The sequence below is a fragment of the Podarcis melisellensis genome (genome assembly GCF_964234715.1).
Source record: "Podarcis melisellensis genome assembly, chromosome: 11".
NCBI classification, from domain to species: domain Eukaryota; kingdom Metazoa; phylum Chordata; class Lepidosauria; order Squamata; family Lacertidae; genus Podarcis; species Podarcis melisellensis.
The window spans coordinates 11,600,998-11,620,278 of NC_138543.1; the positions used below are offsets into that span (position 1 = coordinate 11,600,998).

The window sequence follows — 19,281 nt, forward strand, 5'->3', positions numbered from 1 at the left end:
AAGAGCTTCCCGGGTTGTGGTAGAGATTGCTCATACACTTGCTGAGCAACAATGTTCCTCGTGTGGTGAAATAGCAGGCGCACACTCCTCAAACACACATAGACCAGGTGAGGTGGAGACCTATATACATCTAGACCCAATTTCCCTAAAAAGACAAAAAGAATAGATGGCACAAATCAAGACTATGGGCATCCGTGTGATGGGTCTGCCTTAAATATCCATCCACATGCTTTTTTTTATGTATGCTACAACAGCAGCAAGAATACTTATTGCAAAGTACTGGAAGACACAAGATCTACCCACCAGGGAAGAATGGCAGATGAAGGTGATGGATTATATGGAACTGGCGGAAATGACTGGCAGAATCCGAGACCAGGGAGAAGAGTCGGTGGAAGAAGATTGGAAGAAATTTAAAGTTTATTTACAGAAACATTGTAAAATTAAGGAATGTTAGAAGGATGTTGGAATGAAGTTATGTGGTTTTAGCAGAAATGGTATAAAGGATTTAGAAAAAACAGACTGTTAATTGGTGAAAGGAGGGAAAGTAAAGTTACATTACATTAAGATAAATTACAGGACAAAAATTGGAAAAGATGGAAAGGATTTGCTGAAATAGCTAACCGAACTAGAATACAAAAAAGGGAGGTGTGAGGAGGTCAAGGAAACAAGCAAATGAAATATAAGTTATGGGAAGATTCGCTGTGTTTTTTAATTGTTTTTATTTTTCTGTTTCCCCCCCCCCTTTTCTTTTTCCTTATTGTGATGTGTTGTTTTGTTTTTGTTTAATATGGTGTTTTCTATTTTTTCTTTTTGTAACCTTTAAAACTTTAATAAATATTATTCTAAAAAAATATATCCATCCACATGTTTTTGGTAGAGGTGAGGGGGACTGCCACCCAGTGAGGGTATGAACTGGCTCTTTCAACCGGTGCATCAACACCTTTTGCTTAAAAGATCCATGATAAGTTAAATACTTCTGGTTATCCTTTATACAGCTATTTTCAGTCCATTAAAATAACACCCAAGGGAACCAAGCTAGGATTCACTGGCCTACCTGAGTAGGATCTGAAACAGAGGAGAGCTTGGCTCTGAGCCTTGCATCAACCAGGCCCCCAGTCGGAGGTATTTTGTTAGGAATGTTGTTGTAATATGGATGCTCTGCTGCTGCCTCAACATCTTCTTCCATCCAAAGTTCATCCAAACTTTGCATCCTGTCAGAAAGAAGCTCTGTTATTTTGCTCCTTCAGTTTTTATTCAGTTGGCTATTTAATTGCCAACATCTAAAATGTGACAAATATATCCCTTAACAAATTCAGTTCCGTTGTTATATAAACTATAGAATTCACCTTTGGACATAATCCAATAGTTTGAGGGACCTCTTGAATTGCCTCTATAGGTTCCCTGTTGACCAGCATATTCTCAGATACAATAGTCCCTTGTATTAACTACTTTGTTGCAGTACAATCGAAGACTAGGAGTAAGGGATCTTCCACACTTTTTCTTGACCTGTATTTTGGTCGTATTGTGTACCGATTTAATTCCACCAGGCCCAAGAGCTTTTCTTGTTGTTTTGTGGTTGTGCCTTTCAAAACTCCAATATTACCTGCTGAATCAGATCTTATCAGATGTGCGGAAAATTCAAAGGGAGGTTTTGCTTAACCGAGCTTCAATTCAGCAGGTATGATCGGTAGTTTGCAATGGGCAGCTGAAAGGACACTGTTATTGCTTTCTCTGTTACAGAGAGCAAGGGTTTGAGGCTGGTACCCAAGTTCGCTACCTGAGCAGCCTCCTCCAACCTGATACCCCTCAGATGCTTTGGGCAAAAACAACAACTATCATTCTCTGACCATTGGACTCTGCTGGCTGGGACTGGTGGCCACATTCAACAAGATTTGGAAGACATCAAGTTGAGCGAGGCTGTTCCAAGGATGTAAGCCTTATTCTGTCGGATGGGGCAAGTGTCACAATAATCTGTTGCGAGTATTTGCAGCCAGTTGTTCCCTCCTGCAAATGAACTCTCCTTTTATTTTAGCAGTCCTTGAAGGAAACAGCACTTCCACACAAAAATCAAAACTCCTGTTGTACTTGCTCACCTATCGTGAAGAGCCGGGATCTTTGAGGGGCATTGCAAATATTGCTTAAAACGCAGTTCAAATGCTTGTCCTATACTGCTGATAATATCCTGGGCCAGGCCGTCAGAGCACTCCAGGATATGACACGCTAAAGGAACGGGGAAACAAGAAAAGTATTTTAGAGTCTAAGCTTGAAGCTTGAAGAAATCAATGCTGTAGTAGTATAATAATAATCCACTCTGGCAGGCTTCCAGTAAAATATTTAAATATTTTAAAAAAATTAAATACAAGTAGTTTTACACCTTTGTCCTTTGCTTAAAAAAGATAAACTTAAAACAATCTATGGCTATTTAAAAAAAAAACTTCGGTAGAAGTAAAATTTAAAACCATAGTTCTAATATACGGGACTTATTTTTAAAACAGATGTTTCCCATCCCCTACATACAAGGTTGCATTCAACACAGTCCTACTCAGAGTAGACCCACTGAAATTAATGAGCCTGTTAGTAATGCCTATTAACTTCAACAAGTGTGCTCTGAGTTGTATACCACCCCAGGCGTCCCAAAAGTTTGCTTTTAAAAATATCACTGGCATCTTCTATGTGCCTCCCTAAAAAATAAGAGAAACTTTTAAAAGACACACACACACTTAAAAATAAAATAAAAAACGAGTGTCCCCATGGTCTCTTGCTTTGATACCAAAATGGCTTTTCTTTTGTTTTCTTTTTCTTTTTGGTCACTCCAGACCACATCAAAATTTAAAAGACAACTACCGAGCTGTCCATCCCTCATGGAGAAGTAGAATAATGGCTCAGTCACCTTTCAACTTAATAGTTTATAACCTTCTATAGCAAACCTGTACATATTTCACTCGTCCGCATCATCTAGGTGGCTACAAATCATTTTCTTCCTCCTTGGCGTTTTCTGATTAATTACTTCTAGTTAATACAGCTGCAAGAGAAGAGTCTCACAAAAACTCTGAGGAAGTGACTGAGCTAGCAACTCAAAAGATTGCTCAAACTGAGAAACATTCATTAAGTTAAACCTTGTCCACAGCACCATATAAATGTCCTGAGTTTAGTGGGGCACCTTATGGATGCAAGTTGAGCAGCTGCCTAGCCTTTCAGGTGAATTTCTATGCAGGAACTGAGGTTCAAATCAAATTCCCACTCAGCCCAGTGGATGACTTTGACCAAGTCATTGACTCACTGCCAGACCTACTTCCTAAGGTTCAAAATGCAACTTTGAGGACCAAACTAGACATAGGAATATACTGTAGGAAGTTGCCTTTTACCAAGTTGGACCATTGGTCAGGCTATCTCAGTATGGTCTTCTGAACTTAGGAACTTCTGAAATGGAAATGGATTGATTCAAAAAGGGTGGGTGGGAAGGTTTCTGCTCCCTGTGGAAGCCACATGCAGCTAGCCTTTTTAGCCTCACTGCCAGGCTGGGCAAGACAACAGCCAATGGCCAACCATCCAATGATACACCACCCTCCCAGTGGGGCCTCCGATTGGCCCACTGAAATTTGCCCTCTTTGATGGGAAGACCGCCCCTCGCTATCACTGGTCAAGGGGAATTCACCAGCAGCAGCTGGAAAGCAAGCATGCTCTAGCTGCCGGGGCGAAGGCGAAACGCAAGGGGGCCACAACTGTGCCCCCTGCCCCCATAAATGTGGGGAGCGGCCATTATCTACTGCTGAACTACAGCCCTTCCCCAAGACAAGACAATAGAGATCTGTGTTCATCCCACCTCTTAACATTTTGGCAAACAGAAATTGTGTAAGGGGCCATTTGGATCGGGACCACTGTCATGGGTAGTTAACACTTTACTCCAGTATTGTGCCTGCCTATGCATGGTTTTCTTCTAACTGGTGGGAATAGTGTGGAATGTAATCTACTGGGAGCAGTCAAGTACAACATTCCTTGTTTTCCTAGAGTGGACACGCAGGGAAATGTTTGGTCCAGCCAGTTGAAACTTCCTGTTCCTTCTGGCTGGAGCATCCTTCCTTTTGCATGTGATAGAAGGTGGGTGTGACCTAACCTGTCCAGGTAACAAAAGGACGAGTCATGCAGCAACTCTCTTTCTTCCATCTTCCTTTCATTGTGTGAACTGCTGGACTGCTAGTCTGCAGTCACTGGGATTATTCCCCCATATGGGGTAGATCCACATGTACATATTTGTAACTAAGTCTGCCTTCAGGGATCCAACTGTGAACTGATGTAAGTAGTCTTCTTTTATTGACTTTGAATAAGATTGTGGTGTCTTTATTCTTTTAAGAGGGATTCAAGGGAACTTACCATGAACATACAATTCAATCTGAGACAGACTGAATCGTACAATAGTGAGAGGCTCACACGAGCCTGCAACCAGCTATCTGCTGTGCATGTAGAAGGTGAATGTAGCTCTGGTAAGTAAAGGAACTTGCTAGTGCAAGTTAGAAAGGATATTAATAAACAATATATCCTCTACTGCCACCCTGAACATTCCCACTAATAGTAGCTCCATGAAAGGCTCGTGTGTGATGAGAGGCAGGACTGAAATTTGGACATGCTTCAGACTGTGGGAAGTCGTAAAATTAAAAATTACAATTCGGAAGATAATTTGACTTTTTATTTTAGTTTTTTTATTGCATTATGATTTGATATGTTAATGGGATGTCTTTTATTGGAAAATTAACAAATGTTCTAACAAAAGAAAGGAAGGAAGGAAGGAAGGAAGGAAGGAAGGAAGGAAGGAAGGAAGGAAGGAAGGAAGGAAGGAAGGAAGGCTCGTGTGTGTTTTCCATATGGAGAAGTGGCAGCTAGAAGAAAAGGTTGGCCACCCCAGTCTCCAAACCCTGAAGCTGCTGTTTTCCATAATTTTAAGAAACAGGAAATCCCATCTCAGAGCTCTGACATCTCATCTGATTTGGCAACTGAGCTCTTTGGAGGCGAGGCGGGATGTGAATGTAAGAAATAACAGAATAAATTTTGAATATGGTGTGTGATACCGTTAGTGGAAGGGAAGCCATTATCAATAGAACACAGTGCCTTAATGAGAATCTGAGCAGCGTACGTTTTCAAAAAGAAGAGGAGATTGAATGTTAAGCAGTACTTTACCTCTGCGATTCACAGGGTCCTTAGCTACGTAGGCGACATAGTCTGTTGTATCCTGTTGGCAGAGGGAGGGGAGATGGGAGGGCAGGGAGACAAACATCTACCATGAATAGCATGTGAGTTTTCATTTTATGCTGCAACAAAGGTGCACTGCTTTGTGTGTTTGCAACTGGTTGCCTGTGCTTGGATACCATGGTGACGAGTGTGTTATAAATATCATCCAGATAGAGAGATTAGATTCTAGAGTAGATACATTAAGGCAGGAAGACAGAGAGAACCTCTTGCACAGAAAACCCTGCAAAATAATAGAGCATGTCCTTGGTATAAAACCATCAATTCAAAGGCTATAATACCATTAAAAAACTGGGCCATCTTTTCCAGTATCTATCGAAAGGTACCCAAATTACAATTAAAATGGCATGCTGTATATTGAGGAGGTACAATTTTCTTAAAGCAATAAACCATTTTGGTTGTTACATCTGAAATGAGCCAATATTTTATAAGTGGGGAAATGTAATATCTGCCCCCCCCCAAGTGCTTTTGTAAATTGTGAGTGGGATTTCAGGAGTGTTGCATCAATGGGATATTAGTGGAGAGAATACCACACGTTTCTGCTGAGGAACATTGCAACTCTTTTTTTTCTTCTGTGCTCAAACACAATCTGTACCACACTGAGATATGTTTGTAAGTCTTCAGTATTTAAGCTAAAAAGCACAAATCCAGACGTTTGTGGTAAGAGAATATGCAAGAGATGAATTTCAATTTACAATATAAGTTTATAAAAGGTGGGGAGGAGCAGAGGAGGAAGAAAAAGGAAAGGTACCGTATTTTTCGCTCTATAGGACGCACTTTTCCCCCTCCAAAAATTAAGGGGAAATGTGTTTGCATCCTGTAGAGCGAATGCAGGCTCCTTGGCTTCAGTGATAGCAACGCGAAGCCTCCGAAGCGCAGAGGGAGAGCTCCCCCTGCGCTCCTTGGCTTCGCGTTGCTTTCACTGAAGCCCCCGGAGCACAGCGCCTTCAGGAAGCTATCCGCAAGTCTTTGGAGCACAGCTTAGCTTTGATGGAGAGGCGCTGCACAGCTTTCCCTCTCTGCGCAGCACCCCTTCAGCGAAGCAGGAGGAGAAATGGAAGGGGCTCCGTTTCTCCTGCCGCTTTGCTGAAGGGGTGCTGAGCAGAGAGGGGGAGAATTTTTTTCCCCTGTTCTCCCCCTCCTATGGTCCGGTGCATCCTATGGTCTGGTGCGTCCTAAAGAGCGAAAAATACGGTAACTACAAATGAATATGGGTACAGCTCACAAATGCAACAATAATTCACACATTTGAGTCATCACTAGGGTCGGGGGGAGGGGAGCTGTGGCCCTGCAAATGTTGCTGGAGTATCGCTCCCATAATCCCTGACCATTGGCCATGCTGGCCGAGTTGATCTGGTGGGCGACAGGTTCCCTAACTCTGGCTAAGCTCATACCATCAATAAGCAAAGATGTTTGTGTGATCAATCACAGACTGATCACTGCAGCTAAAAATATAAGGTGAGCCTGGTGGATCGGGCCAATGGTCTGCTCACAACAGCGCTCTCCCCTTCTGTCGTTTCCAGCAACTGGTATTCAGAAAGTAACAACAACAACAACATTATACAGTCATACCTCGGGTTGAAGTAACTTCAGGATGAATATGGCAAAGTTTTTATCGGTGGTTGCAAGAACCAATGATCCCCATAGTCTGAACAAAACGCTTGTTTAACCTGGAGGTAGGCCGTATGAATTGTATATTGCTTTGAAACGATTTGTTGGGTCTCTGGACCGTAATAAAGATTGTTCTTGTTGTTGAATATTTTTGGGTTGCGCTCCATGGCGACCTGGAAGTAACGGAGCACGTTACTTCTGGGTTTCGCCGCTCACGCATGCGCAGACACTCAAAATGACGTCACTCACATGCGCGGAAGCGGCAAAACGCAGCACGCACAGACACGTGTTACGTTCGCTTCAGGATGCGAACAGGGCTCCGGAACAGATCCCGTTCGCATCCAGAGGTACCACTGTATATTTGTTTGTTTGTTTGTTTATATACCCCGCCCATCAGGCTGGGTTTCCCCAGCCACACTGTGTGGCTCCCAACGGATTAAAAACAGAATAAAACATCAAACATTAAAACTTCCCTAAACAGGGCTGCCTTCAGATGTCTTCTAAAAGTCAGATAGTTGTTTATTTCCTTGACATCTGATGGAAGGGCATTCCACAGGGCGGGCGCCACTACCGAGGAGGCCCTCTGCCTGGTTACCCCTGTAACCTCACTTCTTGCAGTGAGGGAACTGCCAGAAGGAGCTGGACCTCAGTGTCCGGGCAAAATGATTGCTGCCTCCAGTTGTGAATGCACAGCATACTTGGATGGAACTTTGATACCCTCTGCTTTCAAGTCATGCAAAACTTTTCAAAGCGGACAGTTCATGCATTTAACTGAGAGTCACCGTAGTGAGAGATGCATGTGTAAATTTAGCCCTGTGTGACAACAATCATTTGAACTGGGCCTCCCCTCCACCCATCTCTTGCTAGCCACTAGGCAACTCACGTTCCGAAAATTCAGTAGGCAGTGGCATTTCAGGAGCGGACACTTGGGTTACAAATAGAGGTTAAATAACTGTAGAGGCTAGAAACACCTCTGCCCACAGCAGAAATTGCTCATTATACAGTCATTTAGTGTTAGACCGCTATGCTATTGATAATATGGGGTTCTTCCTTTTTTTCTTTCTTTTTAATCATGAAGTTATTTTCACAACACATTGGCTTCATTTCATCTTTACTGTAATACCTCTGAGAGTACCTTCATATATCATAGGAGTGTTTGAGTTAAACTGAATGATGATGCCTTGTTTTGAATTTCCAGAGCTTTCACTTAGAACTTAATGGCAAAGGTCTAATTAGCAATATTTCCTCAACAAGTTAAGTGATCAGTTGCGGCACAGTACCCTTACATCAGTACCACAGTATGATTTCATCAGTTCCAAAATGAGAAAGATGAATCAAATGAATCAAATGAATCAAATGCTTACCACATCGACTCCAGATGCAAAGGAAATAGACTGCATATGATGGTTTGCTATAATCTGTAAAGGGTTCGGGAAAAGATTAGCATGAGCGTGAGATGCAGTCAGACTTTCCAGAGTCACATTCTAATCATGTTTAAAGCACATGGCTTCCCCCCAAGAATTCTGGGAAGTGTAGTTTACCCTCTCCCTAGAGAGACACAGTTCTATGCAGCTGTAGCAAACTACAGTTTCCTGGTACAGGTAGGTAGCCATGTTAGTCTGCTGTAGTCAAAACAAAATAAAAAAAATTCCTTCCAGTACCACCTTAAAGGTAGAGGGACCCCTGACCGTTAGGTCCAGTCATGGCCAACTCTGGGGTTGCGGCACTCATCTTGCTTTATTGGCCAAGGGAGCCGGTGTACAGCTTCCGGGTCATGTAGCCAGCATGATTAAGCCGCTTCTGGTGAACCAGAGCAGTGCACGGAAACACTGTTTACCTTCCCGCTGGAGAGGGACCTATTTATCTATTTGCACTTTGACGTGCTTTCAAACTGCTAGGTTGGCAAGAACAGGGACCGAGCAACGGGAGCTCAGCCCATCATGGGGATTCGAACCGCCGACCTACTGATTGGCAAGTCCTAGGCTCTGTGGTTTAACCCACAGCACCACCTGCGTCCCTAGTAGCACCTGAGAGACCAGTTAAGTTTGTTATTGGTATGAGCTATTGTGTGCATGCACACTTCTTCAGATATCTGAAGAAGTGTATCTGAAGAAGTGTGCAATCACACGAAAGCTCACACCAATAACAAACTTGTTGTTGTTTAGTCGTTTAGTCGTGTCCGACTCTTCGTGACCCCATGGACCAGAGCACGCCAGGCACTCCTGTCTTCCACTGCCTCCCGCAGTTTGGTCAAACTCATGTTGGTAGCTTCGAGAACACCGTCCCACCATCTCGTCCTCTGTCGTCCCCTTCTCCTTGTGCCCTCCATCTTTCCCAGGATCAGGGACTTTTCCAGGGAGTCTTCTCTTCTCATGAGGTGGCCAAAGTATTGCAGCCTCAGCTTCAGGATCTATAACAAACTTAGTTGGTCTCTAAGGTGCTACTGGAAGGATTTTTTTATTTTGTTTTGACTATAGTTTCCAGGGTTGGTTTGGGGGTAACCATGAGCTTGAAACGTCCTCGAAAGCCTAAAAACAGAAACAATAATATCAAAAACAAATGTGCAAAGTCGTGCGTCTCCAAACCTTCTGTGACAGCATGCCCAGATGGCAACTCCCCAGGATCTCAGATGCTAAACCCAAAGTCCTGGAATCTTGCAAGGCGGGCTGGCTTTTGCTGTCATCACAGTATGACTCTTGCCCCACGGATCCTGCAGCCCACGGATTCTGCCTTAGGCAGAGTGGGCAGGCAAGGACAGGTGGAAGCACAGCATGGAGTCACCCGTTTATGCAGATTGTGGGAAGCCGTTTGCAATGAATGCGCATCCACCGGACCCCATTTGAAACCACCATCTGGGTGCCCTTTGAGTCAGAATACCCTACACATGCTGCCAAATTGAAGAAGCATACATGTTTCACCGCGGCTGGAGAAGGTGGCAAGAAGGGATAAGGAAAAACACCTACAGCTGCCTTATACCATGTTAGATAGCATAGATAGCATAGAGTTCTGCAGTGCAGACATTGGTCCAGAATTTCTGCCACTAATTGGCAGCTGCTCTCCAGGGCTTTATACAGGATTCTTTTCCATCCTTACCTGGAGAAGTTGGGAATTAAATCTTTTGCATGCAAAGAATGTGCCCTACCATGGAGCTAAACGGTGAAGGTAAAGGGACCCCTGACCATTAGGTCCAGTCGTGTCCGACTCTGGGGTTGCAGAGCTCACCTGCTTTATTGGCTGAGGGAGCCAGTGTACAGCTTCCGGGTCATGTGGCCAGCATGACTAAGCTGCTTCTGGCGAACCAGAGCAGCACACGGAAACGCTGTTTACCTTCCTGCCAGAGTGGTACCTATTTATCTACTTGCACTTTGACATGCTTTCGAACTGCTAGGTTGGCAGGAGCAGGGACCAAGCAACGGGAGCTCACGCTGTCACGGGGATTCAAACCGCCGACCTTCTGATCGACAAGTCCTAGGCTCTGTGGTTTAACCCACAGCGCCACCCGCGTCCCAGACCCACCCCCTTTTTTATGGTACTTTTATCCTAGGGAAAAGAGAGAGAGACCCGTTTGCTTACTTTGTAGTCCCATTTTAGTAGGAAAATAGGAAGTTGTCTTATATTACCCAGACCGTTGGTCCATCCAGCTGTCAGGCAGCAGAGGATCGAACCCCCACGGCAGGTTGCCAGGAATGGATAAAACAAGAAGTTCTTATGAACTGCTTTTTATTCAATATTCACAGAGAGATGCTTAGAAATGCAGCCTCTTAGAATAATGACGTTGCCCCCGAGTGAGTCTCCACTCCCTTCCTCTCTCATGCGTCACAGCCACGGGTGCTGAAATGTGCCATCTGCCTTTGAGCTCTCTGCTCTCCTACTTTCAAGGCTCACCAGGTTTTGGGAGACGGGGGTCTGGAATGCTTTCTAAAGACAATGACTCTGTCAGCTGTGCTCCCTCTGGTCCTTCTTCTTCCTCCTCTCCCATTATTCCCCAGCTTTTCCCCTCATCTGCCTCTGAGCTGTGATCTCCCTCAAACCCCTGTTGTAATTCTGAACTGTCTTCTTGTTCTCTAGAAGGTCAGGCTGAGGAGTCGGTCTCTGCCATCCCTCTTCTGCCCCGCCCCTGACACTAACTCACTATTGTCTACAGTAGGAGTGGGACAGAAAAAGAGGCAAATGCAAAGAGCAGACAAAATGGAAGTTCTACCTTTGTGCAGTGGACGAGTTTCTACGCACGCTCTCCGTCCCCCAACCAGACAAGCGAGGGGCATAATAAGAGTACAAGGACCTGTTCCACCCAGGCCAAAACATTTGGGCTTTGAAGATGGGCCAGTGCAGTGCATGGCCTGGGCAAAGTTCAGCTGGCCAAGTAGAAAGGTCATCCCTGGCCTGCATTTACCATCATTGCCTCCTCAGGGTTCAGGCAGAAAACATTCCCAGGCCTACCTGGAGAAGCCAGGGACTGGACCTGGGACCTTCTGCATGCACAGAAGAGCTCTACTACTTCTCCTATTACATTAATGCCCCTAGTTTTCCTCCTTCTCCCAGTTCTGTTTGAAAATAAGAGCCCAACAGTAATGGTTTTGCTGGCTTTTTAAAGAGAATGATCTGATACTCCCTGACCCCAAAGAGGAGTTAATCTGGTTAACATTTGAGGATGTCTGCAGATGGACTCTTCTGTTCCAATGCAATTTGTCTTGTCTTGAAAGTTTTAAGATCCAATCCGGAAAATACACTATACCAGGGTTTCCCAAACTTGGGTCTGCAGCTGGTTTTGGACTACAACTCCCATCATCCGTAGCTAGCAGGACCAGTGGCCAGGGATGATGGGAATTGTAGTCCAAAAAAAACCCAAGTTTGAGAAACCCAGCATTATACAATACACATTGATGGTGCACTTAGGCAGGCACACCCTGATCTGCTTGGAACAGAACAGCTGCATAAAATTGCATAAGAGCTTTGCCGGATCAGACCAAATGATCATATAGTATTGTTGACTGTTGTCTCAGGGGCAACCCAAATGGAAAGCCCCATAGCAGAACATGAGTGCAGCAGCTCTGAGGCATACTAAAGTCAACAGGGTTAGGGCAGAGCCATAATGGGTTGTAGGTAAAGGGATGCAGGTGGCGTTGTGGTCTAAACCACTGAGCCTTTTGGGCGTGCCGATTCGGAGGTCGGCAGTTCAAATCCCCTTGACAGAGTGAGCTCCCATTGCTCGTACTAGTTCCAGCCAACCTAGCGGTTCAAAAGCATACCAGTGCAAGTAGATAAACAGGTACCACTGTGGCAGGAAGGTAAATGGTGTTTCTGTGTGCTCTGGTTTCCATCACGGTGTCCCATTGTGCCAGAAGCTACTGTTAGGTCCATCATGAGACGTCCGCCAGCTTCTAATCACAGATACCAGCAGCCTTCAAGCAAGCAAACTTGTCTTATTATCGCTGCCTAGCCTCTCACTGCCAGAGGATTGCCTCCTTCCATTCACCAGTTTGCCTCCTCCAAGTGGAAGAAACCTGGGCAGTGCTGAATGTCACATCCATTGCCAGGTGTGTCCTGCTGGAAATAAAAAAGAGCTTTCCCCTTGGCCTGCCTTTATATCCACTCAGTTGCCAAGTGCTTTTGTGACATCACAAGAAACCCACAACCAATGGCAACAGCTGGGGAGGCGTCATCTTCATTGCTTTGAGCCTCACAATGGCAGGTGGACCCATAAGTGATTGTGTGCTTGTTTATTTGGGATGTGGGTGGAGCTGTGGTCTAAACCACTAAGCCTCTTGGACTTGCCAATCAGAAGGTTGGCAGATTGAATCCCTGTGAGAGAGTGAGCTCCCGTTGCTCTGTCCCAGTTCCTGCCAACCTAGCAGTTCGAAAGCACACCAGTGTAAGTAGATAAATAGGTACCGCTGTGGTGGGAAGGTGAATGGCGTTTCTGTGCGCTCTGGTTTCCATCACGGTGTCCCATTGCGCCAGAAGCTGTTTAGTCATGCTGGCCACATGACCCAGAAAGCTGTCTGTGGACGAACGTCGGCTCCCTCAGCCTGAAGCGAAATGAGTGCCACACCCCATAGTCACCTTTGACTGGACTTAACCGTCCTGGGGTCCTTTACCTTTTTACCTTAATGGGTTCTAGCTACAGACAACCTAATCCTCCATGGGTTTGTCATCCAAGTTGGTGGTCATCCCTCTCTTTCTTTGGAGCAAATCCCACACTTTAACATGTACTGTGTGACGAAAGTACTTATTTTTGTCTGCCCTGGATCTTCCAGCGTTCAGCTACTGAGAAGTACCAGCAAATGCTAGTTATAACAAATGAGTACAGGACCACTAAGCACAGAAATAATCTGGCTTGGTAGCAAGGAACAGGGCCATGGAACTATTAAAAGCAGCAAGCGGGAATTAGAGCATACAGACCTGTCTTGAATCAGGCGTCATCAGGTTTAAGCTGGTGGTAGAGATATTCAGAGTAATGCTCATTCCTGCGAACTGAAGGTTGCTCTTCCCCAAGATACTAGAGAGGGCTTTACTCGGCGGCTGTGAAAGCAAAAATCACACATCTCAGTACTCTAGGAGCATCTGGTGACACCTGACTCCACGCTGCATAAACGGGGAGCCTCTGGGGTTTATTCGTCAAGAGTGTGACATTTTAATCAACGTTCTGCGGCTGCTTTTATCCGAAGTTAGTAAGGAACAAGTCGCGTGTTGATTCACAAGCAAGGGAAAGTGCTACGAGGAGAGAGAGAAAATGCAGGTTGTTTCCATATAGATAAGGAAGATAAGTGATCTAAAGTGGTTGGTGTCATACCAGGGAGACCTGGATTCAAATTCCCCTAAAAACCCTACTGGATAACCTTGCTTCAGTCACCATCTCGCGGCCTTCCCTACCTCACAGGGCTGTTCTGAGGTGAAATGGGAGTGAGGAACCATGTACAGTGGTACCTCGGGTTAAGAACTTAATTCGTTCTGGTGGTCCGTTCTTAACCTGAAACTGTTCTTAATCTGAGGTACCACTTTAGCTAATGAGGGCTGCTGCCGCCACCGCCACACAATTTCTGTTCTCATCCTGAAGCAAAGTTCTTAACCTGAGGTACTATTTCTGGGTGAGCGGAGTCTGTAACCTGAAGCATCTGTAACCTGAACCAACTGTAACCTGAGGTACCACTGTACACCATTCTGAGCTCCTTGGGAGAATGGATTGCATATTAAACGAATGTAATAAAGAGACAAAGAGAACCAAGAGGCATGAGATGAACATGTGGAGCGATGTCCAATTACCTCAAAGTCACGACAAGTGTCAGAAGAGAAGCTTTTCTGTAACAGCAGAAAACTAAAATCTATTAACTATAGAAATGCTGAAACATTTGCAATTATATCTGCTCACGAAAGCCACTTTAAATCACTCCATCTAACTCACAGAGTTGAGTAATAAACCATTTGTGTGGATTCTCCACACAGTTGTGACAATTTGGGGCCACAAGCCCTTCCTTTAGGGTTTGCAAGCGTGGAGGAAAGTGTTGTTTTATTTCATTCAGGAAAAATGCTGTTAGACAAGTACAGTGGTACCTTGGGTTACATACGCTTCAGGTTACATATACTTCAGGTTACAGACTCCGCTAACCCAGAAATACAGTGGTGCCTCGCAAGACGAAAAGAATCCGTTCCGCGAGTCTCTTCGTCTTGCGTTTTTTTTTGTCTTGTGAAGCAAGCCCATTAGCGGCTTAGCGGATTAGTGCTATTAGCGGCTTAGTGGGCTTAGCGGATCAGCTGATAAGCGGCTTAGCGGATCAGCTGTTAGGCGGCTTAGCGGATCAGCTGTTAAGCGGCTTAGCGGCTTAGCGGATCAGCTGTTAAGCGGCTTAGCGGCTTAGCTGATAAGCAGCTTAGCGGCTTGGGGGAAAGGGGCGGGAGGGGAAAAAAACCCGCAGGAACTCGCAAGACATTTTCGTCTTGCGAAGCAAGCCCATAGGAAATTCGTTTTGCGAAGCACCTCCAAAACGGAAAACCCTTTCGTCTAGCGGGTTTTCCGTCTTGCGAGGCATTCATCTTGCGGGGCACCACTGTGGTCCCAGGGTTAGTGGAGTCTGTAACCTGTAGCGTATGTAACCTGAAGCGGATGTAACCCGAGGTACCACTGTAATAATAAGAGGCTCACACGAGCCTGCTACAAGCTATCTGCTGTGCATGTAAGAAAGGGGAATGTAACTCTGCTACATGAAGGAACTTGATAGCGCAAGTTAGGAAGGATATTAATAAACAATGTATCCTCTCCTGCCACCCTGAACATTCCCACAAATTTTTTTGCACCCAGAGCAGTCGCCCCAGTGGCTCCCCCCTACCCACTGTTAATGTATGATATCAGCGAACCATCTCACTCAAATACGTTATTTAGGAAAGTGCCAGTGGAAGAATCTCTGTTGACCTCAATAGGAGCGTCACTATTTGTATGTGCATGTGTGTTGTGATTTTGGTACACAGGTAAAGGATTGACTGCCTTTGCCATTGGCACAATACTGCTCAGTTCCTCCCATGGCAGTAATTCAAAGGACAAAAATTGTACGTGTAAAATGCATACATGGACTTAATGTCGCATCCCGTTTGGTCCCCAAATGAGAGAATATGATCACGTTGACCAAAAAGACACAAGGCAAATACCTTTCTTTTTTTAAAGGCTCCTTTGGCTGCCGGCACAGCATCGCAAACAAGGCTGATCGCTTCCCTGGAGAGACAGAAAAGAACATTGGGTAGCAAATGGTTTCACGGTGCCAGAAGCATACAGTTTGGTTTCTCATGATGGCATTCAAGTAATGATCTACTGGAAAGTCTGCATATGGACTAAAGCACTCCGATGCTCATAGCAAACCAAAGTTTGCATTTGAAATATTACACTATTTGATGGTCTCATAGGCTGTATCGAGTATGTTAAAAGTAAGAAAAGCAGGGCAACCAATCTTGCTAAATTTCTTAGGGAATTGTGAAGTTTTAGCATATTCAGAGCTAACCCACAGTTGAGGCAGAGTGAAGCAGTTATCTCCAGTGGCGTAGCGTGGGTTGTCAGCACCCGGGGCAAGGCAAGTAATTTGCGCCCCCTAACCCATGGATTTGCGCCCCCTAACCCGTGGATTTGCGCCCCCTAACCCTAACCCCCAGATGTCGGGCCCCGGTGCGGCCGCCCCCCCCTGCATCCCCCACGCTGTGCCACTGGTTATCTCAGGTGGTAGAACCATAAGAGGCTGCCCACAGAAATGCTCTGCTTTTATTCAGGTGTGAATAAGGAAAAGAAAGACACATATTCTTTTCTGCTTTTGTTCTTCTTCAGATGGTACGTACTTATGCAAGGTAGTTCAAAAGATAGATGTGGGAAAGTATTTGCAGTACATCATCTCATATTACCTTGTAATCTGTGTTCTAGTATTGAAGTCAAGGGATCTCATGGAACGCAAGACCTCTATACATCCCAAATACTACGGGAAGGAGAAGAAAATGGTAAATAAGCATAAGTGAGAAAGCTTTATAACAGGCATTTTAAAATGCAAAATAAAACCACAAATCATTTCCTCCCACAAGTGCACACAAACAGATGGAGAATAGGGCACGCATAGGAATTTATGTAGCTTTATTTATGCATGTTCTTATACTGTATGTCTCATTTTCACCAAACAAGAGCCCCCACTCAAACTGATAAAACAAATAAAAGTACAGTATGACCCTTGGCCAATAAAGTGAGATGAGAGCCGCAACTCCAGAGTCAGTCACGACTGGACCTAATGGTCAGGGGTCCCTTTACCTGTATAGTATAAAAGTCCACACAAAATGAACAATATTAAAATTTAACAACAATAATAATAGAAGGGAAGAAAATCACAGCCCTTTATTGATGCAGAAACTGTCCCCACCCACCAGATTCTTACATGGATGCACGGCTGTTAATGGACAAGCGAGGCCCTTCCCCACTTGACACAGTGAGATCAAGGTGCGTGATTTACAAAAAGCAAAACATCTCTTTGGAGGGGTGAAGAAGAGTGAGAGTGAGCAACTGGGTCAATTTATTTGTGCAGGGGAATCATTTTCAAAAGGAACAGCTTTTGACAATGGAACTGTTCTTTAATTTTTTTAGTGATGTGCTTTTTGGACAAAGTAGTAATCCTAAATAAATAAGAATAAAAATGTGCACCCCACCACAAGACCATTCCATTGTAACTACCCTACCTCCCCAAAATTCCATACCTCTTGCAGTGTACAAATTCTACAAACACCCTCCATATCTCCTCAAAATCATTTCTCCTGCGTATTCCCCGTCTTGCCTTAATGGAACATGTTAATTTATCATTAATAGCTATATCCCACACCTCTTTATACCATTCTTCCATTTTATATTCTGCTTGCCCCTTCCACTTCCTAGCTATAATAATTTGTGCAGCTGTCAATAAATTTGTGAGCAAGTCCTTCACAGCCTGCGAACCTTCCACCCATCGTCAATTGATAATAATGCTACCTCTGGACTTTTGGTCAGCTTTAACCCAGTGAGACAATGGAACTGTTCTTTTGCTGTTTGCATAAGACATGCTAGAAACCTCTGGCTCACTCCATGCTGTTCTAGGTTCCTAAGGAGTCCTTGGATTCCCCACTTTCCTTCAGGGTTCATTTCCAACTTTACACCAGATACTCAATGAAAAGTAACTGAGGGTGGACACCAGCCCCACTGAAAGCTGTTGATGCAGTGGATCTAAACACTTTTCACACGCTATGCCTGCATTAGGCTCAGACTATAAATAATGAGTGTCACCCAGATTCACCCAAATCTGCTTTAGCAAGAACTCAAGTAAGTAGAGAGCTGGGAATTGGATTGTTAAAGCAGAGGAGGTACAGAGGTGAGGAGCTCAACACCCCTCTGCAGCGTCCCTCCTGGCAGCTTCTCTCTCCTCCAAGATCACTGTGTGTTATACTAAGCCTAGATCCTAGAATAATAGGCAAGTAGAATCCTAGAATACAACAACTGATTGGCCTGGAGGAAAAGACCAATCAGGCTCCAGGAGGGAAGCAGAATCAGCCAATCAGATGTGACTCATTGTGTAAATAATGTACAGTGGTATCTCGGGTTAAGTACTTAATTCGTTCCGGAGGTCTGTACTTAACCTGGAACTGTTCTTAACCTGAAGCACCACTTTAGCTAATGGGGCCTCCTGCTGCCGCCGCGCCGCCACAGCACGATTTCTGTTCTCATCCTGAAGCAAAGTTCTTAACCCGAGGTAATATTTCTGGGTTAGCAGATCTGTAACCTGAAGCATCTGTAACCTGAAGCGTATGTAACCTGAGGTACCACCTGTATATAAAAGCCTGAGGTTTTGGGGGCAATTCAATCACTGTTTTACAAGCTGCAATGAAGAGCATGAAATCACTACAAGATTCTGAGTATATTTCACTGTGGCACCAAGAAGCCAGCGAGGAAAGCACTAGCTTCTGGGCACTTAGAAGCAATCGTGGAGAATCAGCATCCCGCTTGACCTTTTGTTTTTTTGTTGTTGTTGTTTTTGTTTTATAAAATATTTATTAAGATTTTCAATATGGATACATAGATAACACACAGTACAACATATGTCATAACATATTTTCACAACTTCTTTGGACTTCCTCACGTCTCCCGCTCCCATTTTCATCATTAAAATTTTTTACCAGCAATTTGTCATCTTGTTTGCATTTTTATGTCCCACAAACTTAATTTATAGTCTAATAGTTCTCCAAAAAGGTTTATATTTTCTCAATCTCACTTGTGTTCCTAATTCTATCTAGTTTAGTGGTGCTCAATTATTTATGATTTAGCCACCTACTTAACATTCAGCCAAATTACAATGTTTTTGTAAATAAATCTTGAATTTCTTCCAGTCTTCTTCCGTCCTCTCCTCTCCCAGGTCTCGGATTCTGCCAGTCATCTCGGCCAGTTCCATGTAGTCTATCAGTTGCATCTGCCAATCTTCCAGTGTGGGAAAATCTTGAGTTTTCCAGTGCTTCGCTAGGAGTATCCTTGCTGCTGTTGTTGCATACACCGCTTGACCTTTTGCTGTAGAAATGTGACTGCAGATCCTGCCATATGCACAGAACACAGATCTACCTCCATCACATGCAGTCAGAGTTTTGAACTCTCTAAACATACCCTTCACCACTCAGCCCTCCAAAATGCTACGCAGCAGATCAACACAAGAGGTAGTGTAATGCAGGGCTGAGACCACCCAACTCTCTCACACACATTCCTGCATGCACAAACACACAGAGAACACACACAGAGAGGGGGGGGCAGGCAGACAGACAGTCCTCCATCTTCAGCTGATCCATTTGGGAAGGAGGAGTATCGCCTTCCCTGCACACATCAGACAATTGACTCACTGACTGGGAAGAGGGCAATATGCACCCCTACCAAGGCACCAGATTCTGCCCTACCAGTGCAGT

At 44.6% G+C, this 19,281-nt stretch overlaps 1 protein-coding gene and 1 long non-coding RNA gene across 4 annotated transcripts in view; one reads left to right on the forward strand and one right to left on the reverse strand.

The window, feature by feature from the left end:
• The window catches only part of SHC3 (SHC adaptor protein 3), a 50,063-nt gene that overhangs the window by 10,243 nt on the left and 20,539 nt on the right, over nucleotides 1-19,281 (reverse strand). For all 3 annotated transcript variants that reach the window (XM_081930600.1, XM_081930601.1, XM_081930599.1), the window contains 7 exons: nucleotides 16,231-16,301; nucleotides 15,493-15,556; nucleotides 13,255-13,374; nucleotides 8,217-8,270; nucleotides 5,173-5,224; nucleotides 2,094-2,220; nucleotides 1,055-1,211 (listed from right to left, as the gene is read on the reverse strand). In XM_081930600.1, the coding sequence (XP_081786726.1) occupies nucleotides 1,055-1,211; nucleotides 2,094-2,220; nucleotides 5,173-5,224; nucleotides 8,217-8,270; nucleotides 13,255-13,374; nucleotides 15,493-15,556; nucleotides 16,231-16,301 (645 nt within the window). The remainder of the gene's footprint in view (nucleotides 1-1,054; nucleotides 1,212-2,093; nucleotides 2,221-5,172; nucleotides 5,225-8,216; nucleotides 8,271-13,254; nucleotides 13,375-15,492; nucleotides 15,557-16,230; nucleotides 16,302-19,281) is intronic.
• On the forward strand, nucleotides 15,585-16,962 carry LOC309380769. Its single transcript, XR_014173126.1, has 3 exons — nucleotides 15,585-15,873; nucleotides 16,052-16,323; nucleotides 16,741-16,962. It is a non-coding gene; the product is annotated as an uncharacterized lncRNA (long non-coding RNA).